This window comes from Haemorhous mexicanus, chromosome 1 (assembly GCF_027477595.1).
Source record: "Haemorhous mexicanus isolate bHaeMex1 chromosome 1, bHaeMex1.pri, whole genome shotgun sequence".
Lineage (NCBI taxonomy): Eukaryota > Metazoa > Chordata > Aves > Passeriformes > Fringillidae > Haemorhous > Haemorhous mexicanus.
Window position 1 is genome coordinate 29,631,812 of NC_082341.1, and position 19,342 is coordinate 29,651,153.

General features: G+C 41.0%; 1 protein-coding gene across 1 annotated transcript; it reads right to left on the reverse strand.

Annotated features, from left to right (window-relative positions):
- Positions 1-4,040: 4,040 nt before the first annotated feature.
- Positions 4,041-9,407, reverse strand: AGR2 (anterior gradient 2, protein disulphide isomerase family member). The gene is made up of 8 exons (XM_059844198.1): positions 9,258-9,407; positions 7,545-7,682; positions 7,031-7,094; positions 6,905-6,957; positions 5,894-5,967; positions 5,452-5,515; positions 4,959-5,042; positions 4,041-4,368 (listed from the first exon to the last, which is right to left on the reverse strand). Exons 2-8 carry the CDS (start codon positions 7,672-7,674, stop codon positions 4,319-4,321), a joined length of 519 nt encoding a protein of 172 aa, XP_059700181.1. The 5' UTR covers positions 7,675-7,682; positions 9,258-9,407; the 3' UTR covers positions 4,041-4,318.
- Between the last annotated feature and the right edge of the window lie 9,935 nt (positions 9,408-19,342).

Below are 19,342 nucleotides of genomic sequence, written 5' to 3' on the forward strand. Positions count from 1 at the left end.
GGCAGTTGCTGTAGCCTGAAAGACAAGTCTACAGGAAGAAAAGGGGAAGAGTATTAAGGCCCTCTGCCAAGGAATACAGCACCTGAGCAAGGTGGAAGGGAAATCTGGAGGCAGACAGAGGTAGATCCTCAGCCAGGCTCCCTTTACTAGAGAGATCCCTCCTTACTCCCACAGAGGAGGTAAAAAGAAGTTGAAACACATGGCTATCAAAGCACTTCCAGACTTTCACAAGCTTAGTGCTTCTAAAGAAGAAATTGAGGTTTTGAAGGGAAAGAGTAGAACCTGAAAGCAGAGGGATGTCAAGAAGTTGCTATAGAACTGCTTCTCTCAGGTGTAGCTGAGTTTTCAGCATCCGTGGTCAGCACCTTCTCCTGGAGCTGCTCTGGGAGCTGCTGCTGTGCCTACCCAGCAGCTGTGTCTGGCTCACAGACCTGGAGATCCAGGGTAAGAGCCCACTTGTGTGCTGAAACACCTTAAGAGCCTTCAGGCCAGCTGAAGTCTAATAAAATGTACACAGTGCTTTTCTTCTCCCAGTTGCTGTTCTGTTGCCCTCAGTTTCCCTCCAGCCATTCCCAAAACATGTCAAGAGGACAGTGATGATCTCATGGCTGCCTTTAGGAACAGTTCATTTTCCTGGTCTACACGGGCTCTGTGTTTTTGCATTACAATAATAAATCCAAGGAGTTGTCACGTGGAGATGGTTAATGAAGCTTAAAATAACACCAAATTGCTGCCTCAGTTTTGACTTTTTTCCTGATTGCTTTTGTAGTGCTTAGTTTTCGGTGGTTCTGGTTCATAAATATGGTAGATTATACTGGAGTGTAAATGTGCACCAATGCAAAAATACTGAAAATATTACCACTTCCAAAACTCTCATGTCTCATAATGTGAATTTGTTTTAGTAGTCAGAAGATAGATCAGTAGATTGTATGGAATGATTAAAGTTTTTCTATTGTATTAAAAATACATTGTCTCTTTGGGATTGTGGTTAAGCAAACCCATCCAGCCATACAAATATTGAAATTCCCAGTTAGAGGTGTGGATTTGCTTTCCAAACCTGATTCTGAAAGGGGATAGTAAAACACAACGAGTCTGACTTTGTTTTTGGAAGATGAAGAGTGTTGTCTCTCAGAGAAAGTCTGACTCATTTGAGTATCCAAGAAGTGTCGTACTATTCTGACATGTCAAACTAGAGCACTTAAAAAAAGTTTTTTATACCTATTCTTGGTGGGTTTTCTCACTGAACTTTGTTGCTTTATCTTCTTGAAAAACCTTTTCACCACTCAAAGATTTTTTGTTTTTTTTCTAGAGATGCATTTTAATTTTCACCTGACTGCTTGAGATTTGGACTTCATTGTAACCAGATTTTCTAGAAGCTATTTACAGCAGCACAGTGTCAAAGTAATGGAGTGATTTAACTTGGAGCATTCTTACAACTTACATTAGATATCTTTTGGCTTTTGTTTTTAAAATGCTTTCTTCAAGTTGGTTATTCTGGAAAAATGTAGAAAAATGTCTTCTTTGAAAATGCATACGCATTTTTATACTATAAAAATAATTGGCCATAAAGCAATCTAATTCTTCTCCATCTCTGTGAGAAAGTGAATCCAGATATTGACTAACATCCTGATACTACTGCACAGTATCTGCCACCTTTCACATTAAAGTAACTATTACAAAAGGGAAGGCTTGTATAAATTGAAGTGATATCTTTAAAAACGTACCTTAAAAGCTGTAGCTGACAAGTGAATAGGAATGAGCTAGTGTTCTTAACTTGCATTATTATTTTAGACCTAATTAGAAGATTGTCTGAATGCTAGTGGAATTCCTAAAACCCCCATATCCATCCTGTGTACTTTGGGTTATCTAACGATCCTATGTATTTTAGCAACAATTCCCAGGTTTTCCAAAGAAATTGAAAGAGGCTTTTTTAGGTATCTCAGCTTAATGCCTCTATAAGCCCCCCAAAAATATCTGTATTTAGAGGAAAAGATTAAAAGAGCGGGATTAAGTTGACCATTTATTCATTAAAATTCTTGCAGATTTGGTTGCAGTTAAAAGTAGATGAGAAAAGCATAGCCTTGAGTGCAAAAAAGAAGAATTTGAGTTTCAAAAGCATTTATTGATATTTGCAGCTGGACTAACTTGTGTTTGCATCTAGGCATGTACATTAGTAGACCATTGCAGGGTCTCTATGTGCCTCATATCCACTTACTGGATGTTATACATAGCATAGTATCTCTGCTTAAGAAAATGATGCTACTTCCATAGTGTTACAAAAACAGCTTTGTAAAACACGATGGCACAGGCAGCCCTTTTTATGCCAGGTAGCTCTAGCAAGAGTACTTTGGGTTAAGTAGGTGGAGATGATTCTGATAACCAGCTGCTCTGGCCTCCCTCGGTGTTGTCCCTCTGCTAAGTGATATGACCACATTTTTCTGACTGATAAGTGATTCTAGAGATTATTTCTGCCCCCCACTGCATCTCTTTTTCCTCTGTCTTCTGGATGCTGCAATAGAAAGTAGCATCTTACTGAAGTGCTGAAGGAATGCTGAACTCTATGTTTGGGACCCTTTCCAGGTACCTCTTGAGGTTTTCTGGTAGGCAGGGCTCACAGAGCTTGCCAAAGACCTATTAGCAAGTACCTCCCTTCTGATTTTGCTGAGAGATTCCCTTGAGCTGAAAGCCTTGCTTTCTCCTGCCCTGCCCTCCCAAGCGTTTTCCTCTTGTAGTTGTGGCAGTAAAGGTAATAGAAGTAGTAAGAATGCTGTTATTGCCAAAGAGCTGAGAAAATAATGAAGGCATGGTCCTGGCCAAAGTGTTTCTCACTGATGCTGCTGCTGAGTTCAGAGATAGCAGATATTTGGGGCTGGAAAGTCTCCTTTTTGTGTAAGTCTTTATGAAATGTATACTCTCATGGTGTTCATCTGTGGTGTTTATTTTGGTTCTGAGTTCTCTTGTCCCTTTTGGACTTACAAATAAGCATTCGTGAAACCAGCCAATAGTCAGTGTGGTATCCATTTCTTAATCATCTCAAGGCTTTACTGAAATCTGATGTAAGCAGGGACATTTTAAGGGAAGCAGGCATATCTTAAATCACTTCAGAATATAGCCAGTTCAAAAGAAAAACAAGCTTTGTATGCAAACAATCCCATTCTCTAGTCTCAAGTACTTTCCTGTGAAAGATTTTTTACTTCTTGCTAGCATAGCTGTAAAGAAAGGGCTGATAATGAAAGCTCTACATTGGCTGGTGCTACTAGAAAATAATTTGAGATTAAGTAGGCTGAGTAATAGAGAGCTTAGCTAGCTTCTGAAACTGGAGATAAAAAGCTGCTTTCCTGTGCTGGGTTTGGCTGAGTAAAGTTGATTCTCCTTACTGCAGCTTGTGTGGTGAATTTAGATTTGCAGCTTTGGATTTGCAGCCACAACAGTGCTGATAACACAAGGTTGTTTTCTGTGGTTGCTGACACAGGGTCGAGGTCTTTGCTGCTCCCTCACGCTGCTCTGCCAAGCAAGTAGACCTGGGCTGCAGAAGTGGGACAGAGCTGAGACAGCTGACTCCAGCTGAATAAGGGGACACACCATGCTCACTACACAAACTGGGGGAGAAGCAGGAAGGGGGGCACATTTGGAGTGAGGGTGTTTGTCCTCCCAAGTCACCATTACATTTGGTGGGGCCCTGCTCTCCTGGAGGTGGCTGGAACACCTGCCTGCCTGTGGGAAACAGTGAATTAATCCTGTGTTTTGCTCTGCTTGTGCACACAGCTTTTGCTTTACCTATTAAACTGTCTTTATCTGAATCCATGAGTTTTCTCACTTTTAATCTTCTGATTCTCTCTCCCATCTCACTGGAGTGGAGTGAGAGAGCAAGTGACTGTGTGAGACTGGGCTGCTGGCTGGGATCAATCCACAGCAGCCTTTTTCCTCCCCAAGTGCTTGAATGTAAAATGCAAGCAGTGGTCTCAAGCAACATGGTGATTTTACTATTTCTAATAATGGTAGATGAAGATAAAGGAAAAAAAAATGAAAATACAGCAATGTTTTGTATGTAAACACTTGAAATGAATTTATTTTTTAAAAAATCATTTTTACAGTTGAATCATACAGTATTCTTCTGTATGCCTTAAAATAAAAGCCTCCAGCTTTTAAAAACACTTCCCAGTACAAAAGTGCTAATGTAAAACTGTAGTGTTTATATATAGAAACCATCACTACACATCACTAAATATCACTCTAAATAGTCTCTTCACCAGTATCAAGGTGTGGAGAAGAGATGGAAGATAAGACTTCATAATATTTAAGGGCTTTCTTCTTCCCCTTACAGTTCAGTCTTCAGGAGCTTCAGCGCTTTCTGCATATTTGAATACACTAGAAATGAAATATTCATGCATGTTATTTTTGCTGCAACTTCCTCTGCCAGCAACCAAAATTGCTGCAGAGAAAATGTCGTTATTATTAAACTTTTAATCACATGCCTATTGCTATAGGGATTCAGATGCACTTACTCTTCCAAGCAATTTGTGAACATCATGGGTTTAATTTTTACTGGTGAGAACATTCATTAATGCCAACACATGGGCAGAGACTGGAGCTGTGCAGCAGTGAGGGATGGCTGTACAAACATCTTTCCCTGCTCCCAGAAGGTTTCCTGACCCGGCCTATTGGGACTTGTGTGTGAGTTCTCACCGTTGCTTGCAGTGAGACTGCTGAATTATGCAAGTTCCTACTGACGTATGCTTACTTTTAAAACAGATGGATGCTTAAAGCTCCAGGGCTCTGCCATCATTTTCTTCATCTCACTGAGTTTAAGTCTAGCATCCTGTTTAATTTTAATCCTAGCTAAATGTCTTTCAGCAAGTACTGACTGCGAGAATCTGTAATGCCTGGTGTTATGCCTTGTCGCATGAAAAATGCCACTTTCAGAATATTTCCAGAATGTGTCAGAACATTCTACTTACACAACGAAATGTCAGAGGGCTCATATGCGTAGAGACGGTTGGAGTATCTTCCAGTAATATCTGCTCTCACAGTCAGGGAAGGATCTGGGGAAAAAAGGGTGAGAGAATTTGTAGAGTTTGTTATGTTAACACTCAAGCAAAAGGAAATAAAGCTTTCTCCACTCCTGCTTGCTTCCTAAATGTTTCTGTGAGACATGTCTGCTTCTGCTGACTAAGAGATTGTTCTACCAGTGTCACTGACATTTCAGTTTCAAGTGTTGTGCTCGCAGGTTTATTAGGAACAGGATGAGCTACCCATTCCAGTGACTGTGGCATCAGCCATTGAGGGAGGAATGCTGGACTTGTGAAGCTACGTGGTATTAATATTTGATCCACAGGACCAACTTGAACCTTTGTCATGAAATACATTCCTGTTAATCAGCCTGAGGATTTGAGTTACATGGTGCAGCAGGGGCTCTGTTCTGAGATCAGCTTTGATGCTCGAGGTACTCACCTATGAACAAAACCCGAGGGACGTACTGGCCATCAGGTGCAAGGTTCTTGTCTGTGGTTTCGTACTTAAAGAAAACAGAGAAGTTCCTAGTCAAGGAGGGCACATTACATGAATATTTTTTTCCTTCACCATACTTTGTACTATGAAATACAGCTCAAATAATACATTTTGCAGAGATTTCCGTCTGGGATAGAGGATAGAGTTTTTTAACAGCTGGAATTGCAAATTGGTAAGAGTTTATGTAATTATGAAACTTTACATTCCCTCACATTCCGAGTTTATGATAGCTAGAAATGAAAAAGACTTACTTATGAAATCTGTTATGCCTCAGCAGTGGCCATTTTCCTAGCCAACCCTAGCTATTAGACTCAAGTCAGAGAAGCCACGATTAAAAGCAGAAATTTGTCCCTTTCACTTAATGAAGTGTAATTGGGAAACTTACCACAAGGTTCAGGAGAATGAATTTTTCAGCCAGTTTCTGTATATCTTTGTGTTCAGCAAAGACCTTCTTGAGGGCTAAAGTAGAAAAGAATGGGAAAGAAAATGAAAAAGATGCTCTTGAAATATATTGTCCTCCAAGAAGAAATTTAAACAAACTGAAGAAAGAAAATGAGAATTTCCAGTTTACAGCTGCATCAAACAAAGATTTTCAGGTCATTCCATTGGAACATGATCCATTAATTTTTATTCTGGATTAAAGAGTAATTACAATAGTGCAAAATGTCCCACCTTCCTTCAGAGAGTACAGCTGGCTCTCAACTTCTCTGCTTAGGTTTGAATTTGAACATTTGACCCTTCAAACCTCCTGTTCTAATATTGTGATTTCTGACCCCAGATCTTAAGGCACTTGATAATACAGCATGTAGGGCTTCAGACTAAAATGTCTGCAAGGATGCAAATGCTTGACCAAAGACCCTTGTGCAGTTGCTGGAGCTATAGATGGATGCAAAGATCTTGCCATGTGGATTGACTCTCAGGAAGGAAGGCCCTCAGATAAATTCAAAGACACTGGGAAAAGAGCAGTCCCAGGGACCAGAAATCCTGGAAGAGCTCAGTTTCAGCCTGGATTCAATCTCAGTCACTGATGATATGGTCTGAATATGGTCTTTCTGACAAATTGTTATTTCTTGCTACTGGTCTTGCCATTGATTTTGGCTGATTGTGCTGTGAACCAAATTCACATTTGTCAGAGATCAAACTACTGACCTGTGCTCATTTCTGTATCCATTTGGTATCATGCAATGCTGAATTACCATTTTTATTTTATTTCTACATACTGGAAAACACCTTCGTGGTACAGTAACTTGAAGAACTCTCACCATGCTTATGCAAGCTAGTACTTCACTAAGGTTTAAGCAGAATGGTGGCTGGTTTTTTTTGAGCAGAGTTATTCCAGAAAGTTAAAACAACTATTTCTTTTTTTTTTTTCACCTCCCGAGTGCACAAAGATTACCTTGGCTATGTGGGCAGTCTTCCAAGTGGTGGATAATCATCAGGGGTTTCTGGCTGGAAAAGAAGAGCCCTGGTTAGGAGTGGGGCAGGCACGGGGGGCTCAGAGTGGGCGCGGCGGGACGGGTACCTGTGCTTGGAGCGGAAAAGCGCCTCCTCGTAGGTCTGCGTCCAGATGAGCTGGTCTCCCCAGCCTGCAGGAGGGACAGGGGACACACACACACCCTCAGACAGCGCCCTACACGGGGCCGGGGCTCCCGGGTGCGGGTCCTGCCCCTGCCCGCCTCTGCCGGGGGGCTCGGGACAAACCCCTGCCAGAGGGATTTACATAGGAGTGAAGGAGGCTCGGAACAAACCCCCTGCTAGAGGGATTTACATAGGAGTGAAGGAGGCTCGGAACAAACCCCCTGCTAGAGGGATTTACATAGGAGTGAAGGAGGCTCGGAACAAACCCCCTGCCAGAGGCCTTAAATCAGGAGTGAAGGAGGAGAGGGTGCTAGGACATACTAGAAAGGGTTTTGCAGAACGAGTTGCAAGAAAATTAACTTTTTAGAACAGCAGAGTAGATGAAATGTTAACAAGATTGAACTTTTTAAAAAAAATTGGTGGAGGTTTTTTTTTTTTTTCAGTTGTGTGTTTTTTACCTCTGGAGAGTGTCTGAGGCAGTTTTGGCTTAGCGGTGGTGTCCTTGGAATCCTTCTTGCCCGCATCCTTTGCCAGAGCACAGGAGATGACAATGAGCAGCAGGAACATGGACACGTAACTCCTCTCCATGGCTGCTCCTGGAACAGGTGAGAGGAGCTGGGCTGGCTGCGGTGCCGCAGGTAAGGCAGGCAGGGCCGCGAAGGCCGCGGCTCAGTCCCGGCTCTGAACGGGCTGAGGCCGGGCTGGAAGGAGCAGCTCCAGGCAGGGGCCTCAGGGCACGGGTGAGGTTTGCTCAGCAAGCGCCCGGAAGGGTTGGGCCATGGGTGTGCATGCCTGTGTTTGGTAATTTCCCTCTCTTTCTACATCTACTGAATATGCCCGGTAAAATAACAGAGTTACAGCAATTCCAAAAGTCCTAATAAATTCACAGTTCTACCTGGATCTCCCAGCTGCAGGTGCTGAAAAGTGAATGTCTCCACTCTTCCCCCCACTGAGTGGAAGCCACTCAAATGAGACATCAGAATATTCAAGCTAGGCTTTACCGGGAACATTAGCATAGACAAAGCTTAATGGTGGTGTTGAAGCTTCCAATCGTGTTTTTTCCCCTTAAAAATATCACCTAATCCTTAAACCCAGCAGAAGGTATAACAAAAGGAGTTGGGAGGAGTTGATGTGCGGCCCAGTGAAAACCGAAATGGCGTTTGGGGGTAGAAGCAGCACAAAGCAGAGAGCTTTTCCTGAGCCCGGCTGGGACTTGGAGATGAGCCAGGTCTGATGGAAAGCTCCTCAGCATTTCAGCTGAAGGGGAAAATCATTTCAGCAATGTGACCCTATGTTTTCTTATTGCATTTCTTCCTAGAAACTAGATACAATATAATGGGTACAAAAAGAAGGTTTAAGATGTTCTAAAAACAGTACAGAACATTGAAAAGATTTGTTAACAAAAAAAAAAAAGAAAAAAAGAAAACCAAGCTCACATAACAACCCCCACCCCAACAGGCTGATGGTTTTTAAAGTTCAGACAATGAAAATTAAACTCCAGGAAAACAGAAGTGTTTTTCCAGGTAGGAACTGCAGGAGGAGACATAAGCTGAGTTTCCACGAGTGATACAATACTCTTTGCTACTGGGATGTCCAAGAGAGCTCAAACATCCAAAGAGTCCCTTTTTCATGGGTATGAAATACAACTTTTGCAGCAGACTGCATTTCTGCCCCATGAAAAGCCTCCTTGGCAAGGAGGAAAATTGCATGAAGTTCAGTTAAACTCTGGATTGTCAGGGTTGCCTCAAGAATTGTTTTGGCTAGAGCTGCATGGCAGAAGCAATGCTTCTTTAAAAAGAAAAATAATAAGGTAAAAAAATAAGGGACAACCAGGAAATAGAAGATCAGGCACACAAGGCTGTTGTGGAGACAGCATGCAGAAAGCTAAGACAGAGGAACATTAAACTTGCTCCTTAAAAACTTTGCCTCTGGAAGACTATGTACACTTTTAAAAAGCTTTCGAAAGAACCCCTCTTCTCCTGTTGTATTTTTTTTGTTTAACCTGCAAAGCCAATCTTTCTCTAGACATTTTCCTTCACAACAAGCTGTGCTGGACTGTACCTGCTTTGCTGCAGTCTTTCCTTTTGGCCGATCAGGTTCCCCATCCCCAGCTAGCTCAGGCTCAGAGCTCCCTGGGTACCGGCTGAGGCAGGGACTGAGCAGTGCCTTACCTGGTTTGCTCTGCCAGACGCCTGCCAGGATGCAAAGGTGTTCCTGGTTTCAGTGTGAATGCCGCTGTTCCTACTGCCTATTTATGCACCTTCACACCCCAACTCCACCCACAAGCTTTGAATTTGAATACTACTTTCAAAGAGACAAACTTTGTAGTTTTTCCCCACCAAAAGGTTCAGAGTTAATTTTGTAAATAAATAACATTACCGTTTCCTGTCAGATACTGTATCTAAAGCTCAGATACATTTCTGTAGACTTTTGGGATATTTCTTGAAAGGTGATTTTAAAAAAATTGGCTAAGATCCAAGTACAGGTAAGCTTTAGTCAAGACTCCTGATTTGCCTGAAGAGTGATTTGTCTTTTTTTGATTGGTTGGAAAAACGGTATGGGTTCCTGTTCTTTTAGTCCTTAGAAAAAGTTAAATTGATGATTCAGAACTGTGAATGTTAATTCGATAAATAACTGTGCACATTATACAGATATGTGTGCACACATGCACATGTAATAGCACATAGAATTGTAATCAAACCTAAAAAAAGTTTTTAAAGGTCTCCACAAAAATGTATGTGGAAGCTATACTAAAAAACTGTGCTCATAAGCAGAGATCCAAGCCAACATTTAATTTAAATTCCACAATTAGTTAGTCGTGTAAACATTTATTTTTTAACTACAACATGAACCCAAATTATCTTAGGTTTCAGATGCACATATAATACAGTGCAATGCTCAGGAAAATGAGACGTGGATGGTCATTCCCACTGCAGCACTGACTGCACACAGTCCTTCTGCAGAAGTCAGAGCAAGTCTTTCCTCAGCAATAAATGCTGTAACTATGGTATGTTCTCCTTGCTGCATGCCTCATGTATTTCACTGAGATTAAAATCATGTGTTCATGGGAAGTGAATGCTTAACATTTCTTAGCTGGGTAGATGAAATCCATCAGATATGGATTTTCCTGTTTGAAATTCACAGTGCTGCCTGATGGCTGCTAAAAGCACCCATTTGTTACAAATATACTTGAGAGAATTAAGAGCTTTTGGATCTTAGTGTGGATTTGGTTTGGGTTTTGTTTGTTTTTTTTTTAATGACTAGTAATTAGGAAAACAAAGTGCAGAAGCAAGATGGTGAACTCAAGCAAAACAATTTATTGACTTCTACCATGCTTTGCTTAGCTGCTTGATGTATTAGGAGGGTGAAACCAAAGCTCCCAGGCATATCAGTCATTTTAACTGCCCTTTTCTAGGTTTCATGAAATAAGTATGTTTTCCTGAGAGAATTTGCGTATAAATTTCTTTTTCTCCTCCAGCACTTGTCCCTGAAGATTTAAAGATGTAATTTGTTTGCTCCTATATTGTCTATCCAAACTACATCCACTCAGCTTTTTTTCCAAAACATACACCAAAGGAAGTCTCCAAGGTCCTTCTTTGGACCACTCACTTTGGACAGCTTAGATTACGTTCTAAATCCAGTTTAGTCCAGATGTAGAAGTTAACTTTGGGTACCCATTTTGGTCTCAGCTTAGACAATTCAGAATTTTAATTTAACACACTCCTGCTGACTGTCTTCTCAGGTCACATGTAAGACCATTTGGTAGTTTTAAAGCCCATAAAAGAAGTTCTAATTGCTCTCTGGTGATGTGAAGAGATAATAAGCAGGTGGGCTCTCACTCACACACCTTACAAATTATATTTTGTCTAAAAATGCATCCCCAAAGCTAAGCCCCTACCTGCTCCTGGCGCCAGCCTTAGATGCATCTCCATTTCACTTGCACCTTTGCTTTCTCTTGTTTTCAGGGGATGCATTTATCTTAGCCTGTTTCCACACAGCCTTGTTCTACTCTGACAGAACTGTTTCCTGTAAGTCTCAGTAATTCAAATATAGCTACTCACAGGGGCTTCCCTGCCACCTCAAACCCAGTGACCTCGATGCAGGTAGTTAGACTTGTCTCCAGACCAGCTTTGTGCCTTGATATTGAAGAGAAGAAGGAACTCAGTCTTTCCCAAGGCTCCCTTCTTTGGCCCTGAGACTGAGCAGTACCCAGCTGCCAAGTTTTCTTCTGGCCTTTTATAATGGGCTGCTTTCTTTGCCTGAGTGACTAAATCCTGCAGGACCTGCCCCAGAGAGCTTCAAATCAAATAGGAATATTCCAGAACATTTTTCCTCTTTTTCTATAAAGATCTGCTAGACCCTATTACTGTTAATATTTAACATCTTTACAAAACTAGCCATCAGATTTTTAATATATTTTTTGTTCCCCTGCCCTGAGGTGCCTTAGTTCATTATGTTATCCAGAAATTTGCACAGATTCAGGTGGCTGATTTTTACATCTGTTCTGAAGGTGTTCTCTGATGTTTTTGCTTTGTTTTGGCTTGTATTTTGTAATATGTAGGTTTTAGAATTCAGGTATTTCTCCTAATTTCATAATAAACATGTTTCCAAGTCTTATAATAAATAGAATAAATATCAGAAATTTACATGGGAGGAATGAGAAGTAGTGAAGGAGATGTGTACTCAGTCCCAGCCTAGCAATGCTCTGAGAAAAAGCCAAAGACAGACAGGTCTGGAAATCATTAATCTTCCAGTGCTCTTAAAGTTGAAGTGTATTGTAAGATATAGTGGTTGAAAGCAAACAAGATTTATTTGAGAACTGGTCAAATTTCTGTTGTCAGTGCTTTAATCACATACAGGTTTTTTATTACCTGAAAGCTCTTCGGATGAAATTTGACTAAAATTTTCAAGAAAGACTTATACCCCAAAATTTAGGAGCTGAGCCACCCTCTTACACCTATGACAGATGCAGGTTCCATTTTGTTTCCTTCCTGCCCTGGAATAGTTCAATTCCTTTTCATGGCTATTATAAGTAGGTGCTGTCTGGATTGGGATATGCCATGAAGATCAATGTCCCTGGTCACACATGCCAAGACTGTTTATTTGTGTAACAGGCATCTGTGCTGGAGCAGGCACTGAATCCCAGGCCTGCTCAGTTGGGTCTGTTAGGTAAGAAAGTGACTTTTCTCACATTGGCTCAGGAAATATTTGCTAACACTTGCAAATGGAAAGCATTACTAGAGGAGAAGCTGGTGTCTTAGAAGTGGTCCAGACATTCTCTTGAGAGCTGGAAGGCCATGGTTCAACCATCCCCTGTCTACTTGATTTTCATTACAAAGCCACATTTCAATCTATGACTGGAAAGTTAAAGGTTCAGCAGATTTCTATTGCTGAACATTTAAAGCTGGTAACTGGAGCTCAGGTAAGTTTTTGCTAGGAATCTGATGATTTGTCCTGAAGGATGATGGTTTTCCAAAATACATCAGCCCAACATTTTCCTCTTTTTAGCTGAATAAATTACTCAATTAACTCGCACTACCTACAGTTTATTGGTAATATTTTTCACATTGGGTAGCAGAAGAGATGCTAAGGATTTATAATACGACAATTTGACTCTTTAATTACTGCTGCAAAACAAAAGAACAATCAGTGAGGATTTTGATATCTCTGGAGGCATTTCTTTCCATTTACATGTGGATGTTTATAATAATAATCACCAGCACTTGATACAGGCTGTCATGAAAAGCATAGAGCATCCCTTACATAGTTTTAGATGAAGATGTGGGTTTGTCATGTAGCCAGTTCTTATCCCATATTTTGTTTTGAGTCTTGATGGGATGAGATGTCTGGAAGGCATTGCTGAATGACACATTTTAAAATCACTGTCATTTGAAGACCCATATTAAATGTACTTGCTCTTGTGTTGTTTAATGCCCTTTTCACAACAATAAGGAAACTGTCATGGTCTATTACACCAAGGAGTTTCAAGGTTTTCAGGATATGTGGAAACCAAGTGCTCAGTTGTGTTTGATAAGAGAAAGCCTGATCCTGGTAGGATTTAGATTTAACTTTGAAATATTTTTTTTTTCATCCCACAGGGGAGCAGTGAATGAGTATAGAGGAATTCTGTGATGAGGGGGATTGGAAAGCTGGCATTATTGTACCACAGACTGAGGAGAAGACTGTTTATCTGGTCATCTTAACTGGGCAAGTCAGTTAAGATCAGAAATGCTTCATGTCTGAAATTTTTATACTGAAATAAATGCATTTTAATAAATTAAAATAACTAGCTCTGTCTAAAACCAGAAAATTTGCTGTACTACAAAATTAAAGCCAGTGACTCCTTCCCTGTCTGAGTAACTGATACCCGGTTTTCAGTATAACTTGAAATCTGTGAGCCAGCAGTTTCCTATTTTGTTATACTGTAATATATGAGACTGGTAGGGAAAAATCTGTTTTGAACAGCTTATTTTTGTACTTAGTATCACATGGGCATTTTTAAACAAGTCCCTTTCTATTAATTAAGCCCCCTTCTGTTTCTGGCCTGCCTTGGTCCTTGGATGCTAAACTCTATTAGCAGCAAGTAGCTGATCCACAATACTCATAATTCAGCCAGTCTCTCAGAGCTGCCACTTCGCTGTGATCTCTCTGTAGGCCTCCTTTATATTCATTGTTCTTATTTCAAATTTATGTCTGTTTATCGGTAACCCAGATCCTCTTAGTTTTCCTACTGCTTTGCCTCAAAGATCAGAAACCTTTGGCTTCTAGTGAGTATCAATGACATGATGTCCAAAATCTGAATTCATAGTCCTTAAGTAATTATGGATGGGACTCGCTTTATTCCCTTTATTCTTGCTAACTTACCTGAAAGTTTGCAAAGATAAAGAGGAAGGATTCCATCCTGTTATTTTTATTTTTTTTTCTATGAGCAGTAAACACATCTCAGTGAAATTCCAGCTGAAACCACTGACACAACTGCTTTCTTAGCCCCACTGTTGCTTGTGTGCTAATGTATTTTTTATAACAGTGCTTTTGCTTTGGGGCCAATATCCCAATCAGCATGACTTCTGCAATAGAGTGTGTGCATTTGTTCTTCTGAGTTTCTCTTTCCTGGTAGTGTTGGTCTTTTTCTCCAACACCATGAGGGTGCAGACCCTCGTAGTGTTGACATGCTCAGCCTGCATGATGTGCTCCATAGAACTCTCCATCTTCTCACAAGTTCTTGACATTGCCTTGGCTTGTGTGTTCATCACAGAATGTGCAGTTTTAGTCAGCCACATAGACTGCACAGTTTTAGTGGACTCCAGAGCTGAATCCTTTTCAGCAGCTCTCACAGCTGCCATGTCTCAGATGTTCCACCACATCCTCACTGTGTCCATGCCATGGTACCATTTTTCTCTCTGCTTCAGTCTGAACTGGGTGAGGGTCTTTGCTTGGGCAATTCTAGTTGCCTTGTCAAGGTTAAATCTGGGATTCATCTGTCTCATTTCTGATCTGGACTTTCCAGATCCTGAATATTATATTTTTTTCTGTGTCTCAGCCACAAAATTGAAAAACTATCTCTCCAAATGTAGACTAGGCATCAAATCATCAATGTTTTCACCTTCTTATTTTACTTTCCTCCCCCACCCTTACTTTCTTTTTTTTTTTTTGTGGGGGGAGTATGGGGATTGTTTTTATGTCTTTGTGAGGAGAATAGTTTACCACAAGTTACCCAGAGAAATGGTGGGATAACTCTTCTGTCAGGTTTCAAAGAGTTGTTCAACAAACTTGTTGTTTGATTATTAACACCATTATTCAGTGGTCATGCATAGGGAGGGGGTTGGAAAGAATACTTTTATCCTGCCTGACCTTCAACTGTTTGTAAGATGAACTTTGAAATAACACAGCACAGCCCAGTTCCAGCTGCTCATGCTGCGAGGTGCATCCTAATGCAGAATGTTGAACATATTTCTGAAAGTTTCTCACTACAATCCTTGTCTTCAAATACTGACATAATTTAATTCCTTTTTTTACACAGTATTCTAATGATGTGTTGCAGACCACTGTGTTACCAGCAGGACAAAGAAAGTGAGGGCACATCCACAGTGCTGGGTCCAGTTCTGAGCTCCCCAGTAAAGGAGATGTGCTCATACTGGAACAAGTCCACCAAAAGGGTTCAAAGGTGGTGAAAAGATGGAATGTCTGTCATTCGAGGAGGTGCTGAAAGAGCTAAGATTGTTCAGCTGCAGAAGAGATAGCTCAGGGGGATCTCATCTCATACCTGATTGTATCAACACCTGATTGTGGGGACCTCCTTGTCCAAAAGAAGGCCACAGAGAGGATCAGAAGGCTGAACCTTGTCTTCAAGAAACTGATCTGGAGTTTTAGCCTGGAGAAAGCTCCAGGGAGACCTTACAGCATCTGCCACTACCTAAAGGGGGGGCTACAAAAAAGCTGGAGAGGGACTTCTTTCAAGAGCATGTGGGAACAGGACAAGGGGTAATGGCCTTAAACTGAATGAGAGTAGATCCAGATTAGATATGAGAAAGAAATTCTTTAAAAGGGTTGTAAAGCTATGGGACATGTTGTCCAGAGAAGCTGTAGATGCCTCATCCCTGGAAGTGTTCAAGGCCAGGTTGGATGGGGCTTTAAGCAGCCTGGTGTAGTTGAAGGTGTCCCTGCCCATGTCAGGAGGGTTGGACCTAGAAGGTCTTAAGGGGCCTTCCAACCCAAACCATTTCATGATTCTTTGACTCTAAGTAAAGAAGGAAAAGCCAAACTCTTTCTGACATCAAGTGCCAGGATCAGAGTCAGTTGAAATTCAGGAAATTGCATGCAATAAAGTAGAATTTTTTTCCTTTTGCAATATGAGGATGATTGAAGACTGGAACAGGCTGTCCAGAAAAGTTGTGGAATCCCCATCCTTGGACATATTCAAAACTCAGCTGAGTGTAGCCCTGAGCAACCTGCTGTAAGTGACCCTGCTTTGAGCAGGGGACTTGGACAAGACAGTCTCCAGAGATGCCTGCCAAATTCAACAATTCTGTTATTTGGTGAATTTACATATGTAGTATGTATAAAAGAAAGGTTTAACAGTACAAAGGTGAATTTATAACTGAACCCACACATATCCTACTCTTAGCTACGCCTGGTCTGTTGCCCAGTATAAGCTAAATTAATGAAAAAATGCCATACTATGGTCACTATGGTTAGAATATTATTTCTGGAACAGTAATGAATGGTTATTAACTTTTATCCATGAGACGCTCATGTTTCACCACTGTGTGGGTCATACACTGTACAAACACAGTTGTAATGTCCCTGTCAGGATTGCTAGCTGGCTGTTCAAGCCAATTGGAGTGACTTTAGGCAACGTGTACTTAAATTTCTGTTTAAACGTCATGGCCTGGAAATGGTGAGCACACCCCCACAGGTGGTGACACTAAACAAGCAGTATCAGTCACAGAGAGCTGATAGAGGATGGGTGTTCCCATTCTCCTGCTGGCACAGCTCTGTCTGATGGCTTAATGATAACGTGGCTCTATCTTGGCATTCAGATGCAAAATGCTCATTTAAAATTGCTCTTTTTATTTTTTTTTTTTTTTCTGGAGGTGGCATAAGCAATGCTATCCCAAATCTTGTGAACTCCTTAGTGGTCAAAAGGCTGATGTATGTTTCAGCAATGCTTGGTGCAGAGGCACAGGAGCTGGGACAGAACAGCCTTCTCTCATTTGCCCTCCCTCTCCACGAGGTCGTTCCAGCAGCTGACAATGACTGAAATAGAAGCAAGCTTAAGCAGTGTGGTCTTTTTGCATCCAGCTGTTCCTGGTATCTAGCTGTATCACTTGAAGATTCCCTGGGAGGCAGGGAATTCCCACATAGTCAAGTCAAAGGTAGTCTAATCTCTGTGTGCCAAAAAATTGTGTGGAAAATGATGGAGATGTGAGTGTGATCTGAAAGCAGATCACTTAGAAGTAGACCACTACAGGAGGAGCCATACATAAGTAAAAATGCATATACTAGAGTTCCTGTGCCAATTATCAGTTAGGAGCATTTCTGCTTTTAACATGTCTGAATGAGAAGAAAAATTAAGGTTTAATTTCTTGGTTTGTGTTGACAGACTTGTAGCTATCCTGCTGTAGCTAGCTAGGTTTTCAGAGCTGAATGTATTGAGTCTCTACAAACACCAGCAGCCTGGTATTTCAGTTCCTGCCCTCCTATTTTATATCACGCAGCTGCTGGAGCTGCAGAGCAAACAGGCAGCTGGTGGAGAGCTGCCTGCAACCAGCAGCCTCCTACATTCTGCAGGTGTTGCTGGGCAGAAGTAACCACAGACCAGCTGGCAGCACCCACCTCCTTTCTGCAATGAATGGAGGGAATATAAATCAGCAGTACAGGAAGAATGGAGGATATGCCTGTCTTTGCTTGGCTGTTGTGGAGCTCTGCTGTTTGCTGCTTTGGTGGGCTGGTTTGCAGGACCGAATGCGAGCTGCTAGTTCAGGACACAGTGATCCCTCCAGTGATCCTAAGTTTTAAATGTCAAAAAGTTAAAAAGCAAGCTGAAGGTAATGGATAGCAGTCATGTAGATGATGTCAGTTATTTGGAGAGAAGCAATTATTCAGCACTATATTCATGTGGCTGCAATATGCCAAAAGACCACAGACATGGGAGTCAGTAATTATATCTGTTATTTTCATTACAGGTTTGTATGGTGGGCACTACTTTCACCTGATTCATATGAGGATTGAATAATAAACTGTAAAGAGCTTATAAGCTCTGCTATCTGTTCTAGCTCCCTGTTCTTTCCAACTAAAGATCCTTAAGAACTAAAACTTATTTGCAGTTTTGGATGAGCTTCATGTGGACACTTGGGTATTGCAAATGTCACATTGTGTGTGTGCAGAGATGTTCTCTGTGGTTAGGAGCTGAGACCTTTGGCATGGTCTCCTATAAAATCTTTCTTTTTTCCTCCTCTTTTAGAAGAAAAAGAATCTATCAGATGGTGGGTTCAGCTAAGGATGCCTTCATAGTTTTGAGAGGTGTTCCTTACACTTCTGTTTCTTCTTTCTATTGACCAGTAAGATTGTCACACCTGTATTTCCTTGCCAGCTTCCTGGTTGATGTGTGCACGAGATCAGCATCTAGCTTGCTTGACTGTGTTTCTCATGTGGCTGTTACACAGAACCAGTCGTGCGTTTTGGTCTTAACTGTCCTGGCTCAGCCCAAAAAATAAATAAAATTCTTATAGCTGTTAAATTAGAGTAGAGTCATCATAAAAGCCTAATAATTACTGTAAGAAGTAGCAAGCTGCATCTTGAACTTTGAGACCATCCTTTTGGTGATTGACACTGCTATGTCAATGAAACTTAAGCATGAATGCACCATAATAATAAGAATTTTCCAACTGTCTCCTTGACTCAGTCAGATTGGTTGTAAAATAAAACCACCCCATTTTCTTCTGTTAAAAACAGAAAGTGTAGGAATTTAAAACTCCTGATACGAGTAGCTCTACCTTTTAACTATTTCAGTAGCACACAGTAAGAGTTTCTGGGAGATGCCATTGTGAGACACTCCAGCAGTTAGTGAGGCCATTTGTTGTTGAATATGCATTTGTCTAGCACATCTTGGGTCTACATTACTCACAGGCTTTTTAGTTCCTTTGGAACTGACACATGCCTTGAAGACTAAAGATGCTTAAAGGGGCACATGGTTTGATTTTTGTAGGGGGTCCTCTTCAAGGACAGGAATTGAACTTTGATGATCTTTGTGGGTCCCTTCCAACTCAGCATATTCTATATTTCTATGGTCAGATTAAAAGAATAAAGATGTTAATTTAAAAGAAAAAGTGTTACATTCTTAAAGGTCTGAAGAAAATGAAACTGGTGCTTTGTGTTTACAGGTAATTTAAATTGAAAAGCAAAATTGTTCCGGGGTATTATTCTTACTGCACTATCATAAGGTTTTCTTCCTGTCACTAATGTTGCTCATGTAAAGAAAAATTACTGCTTTTGCTCTGCAGCACCTGATTCTATTAGCAAGGTGAATCTGTTAGCAAAGACCCCTCCAGGAAATTCTCAAGAGTATTGCCTTCATGAGAACCATATTGCTATGTTTCTTTCCTGTGGCCTGTTGGGTGAGTCAGCCTTTTGCAAGTTCATACAGTGGTCTGGTTCACACTCAGCAGAGAGACTTCAGCTTCCAAATTCTATGTGCATCTGTATCACTGCTATTTCCAAAAAAATTAAAGTCAAGCTCTATTCTTGGCCACTTGTC

What these genes read in the sequence shown, in the direction of transcription:
- AGR2 (XM_059844198.1), bottom strand. Translation starts at nt 7,674, where the DNA reads ATGGAGAGGAGTTACGTGTCCATGTTCCTGCTGCTCATTGTCATCTCC. An exon ending in GCCTCAGACACTCTCCAGAG is followed by an intron (nt 7,095 to 7,544) that starts GTAAAAAACACA and finishes TCCCTCCTGCAG; the next exon opens with GCTGGGGAGACCAGCTCATC. An exon ending in GCCCTCTGACATTTCGTTGT is followed by an intron (nt 4,369 to 4,958) that starts GTAAGTAGAATG and finishes TTTCATTTCTAG; the next exon opens with TGTATTCAAATATGCAGAAA.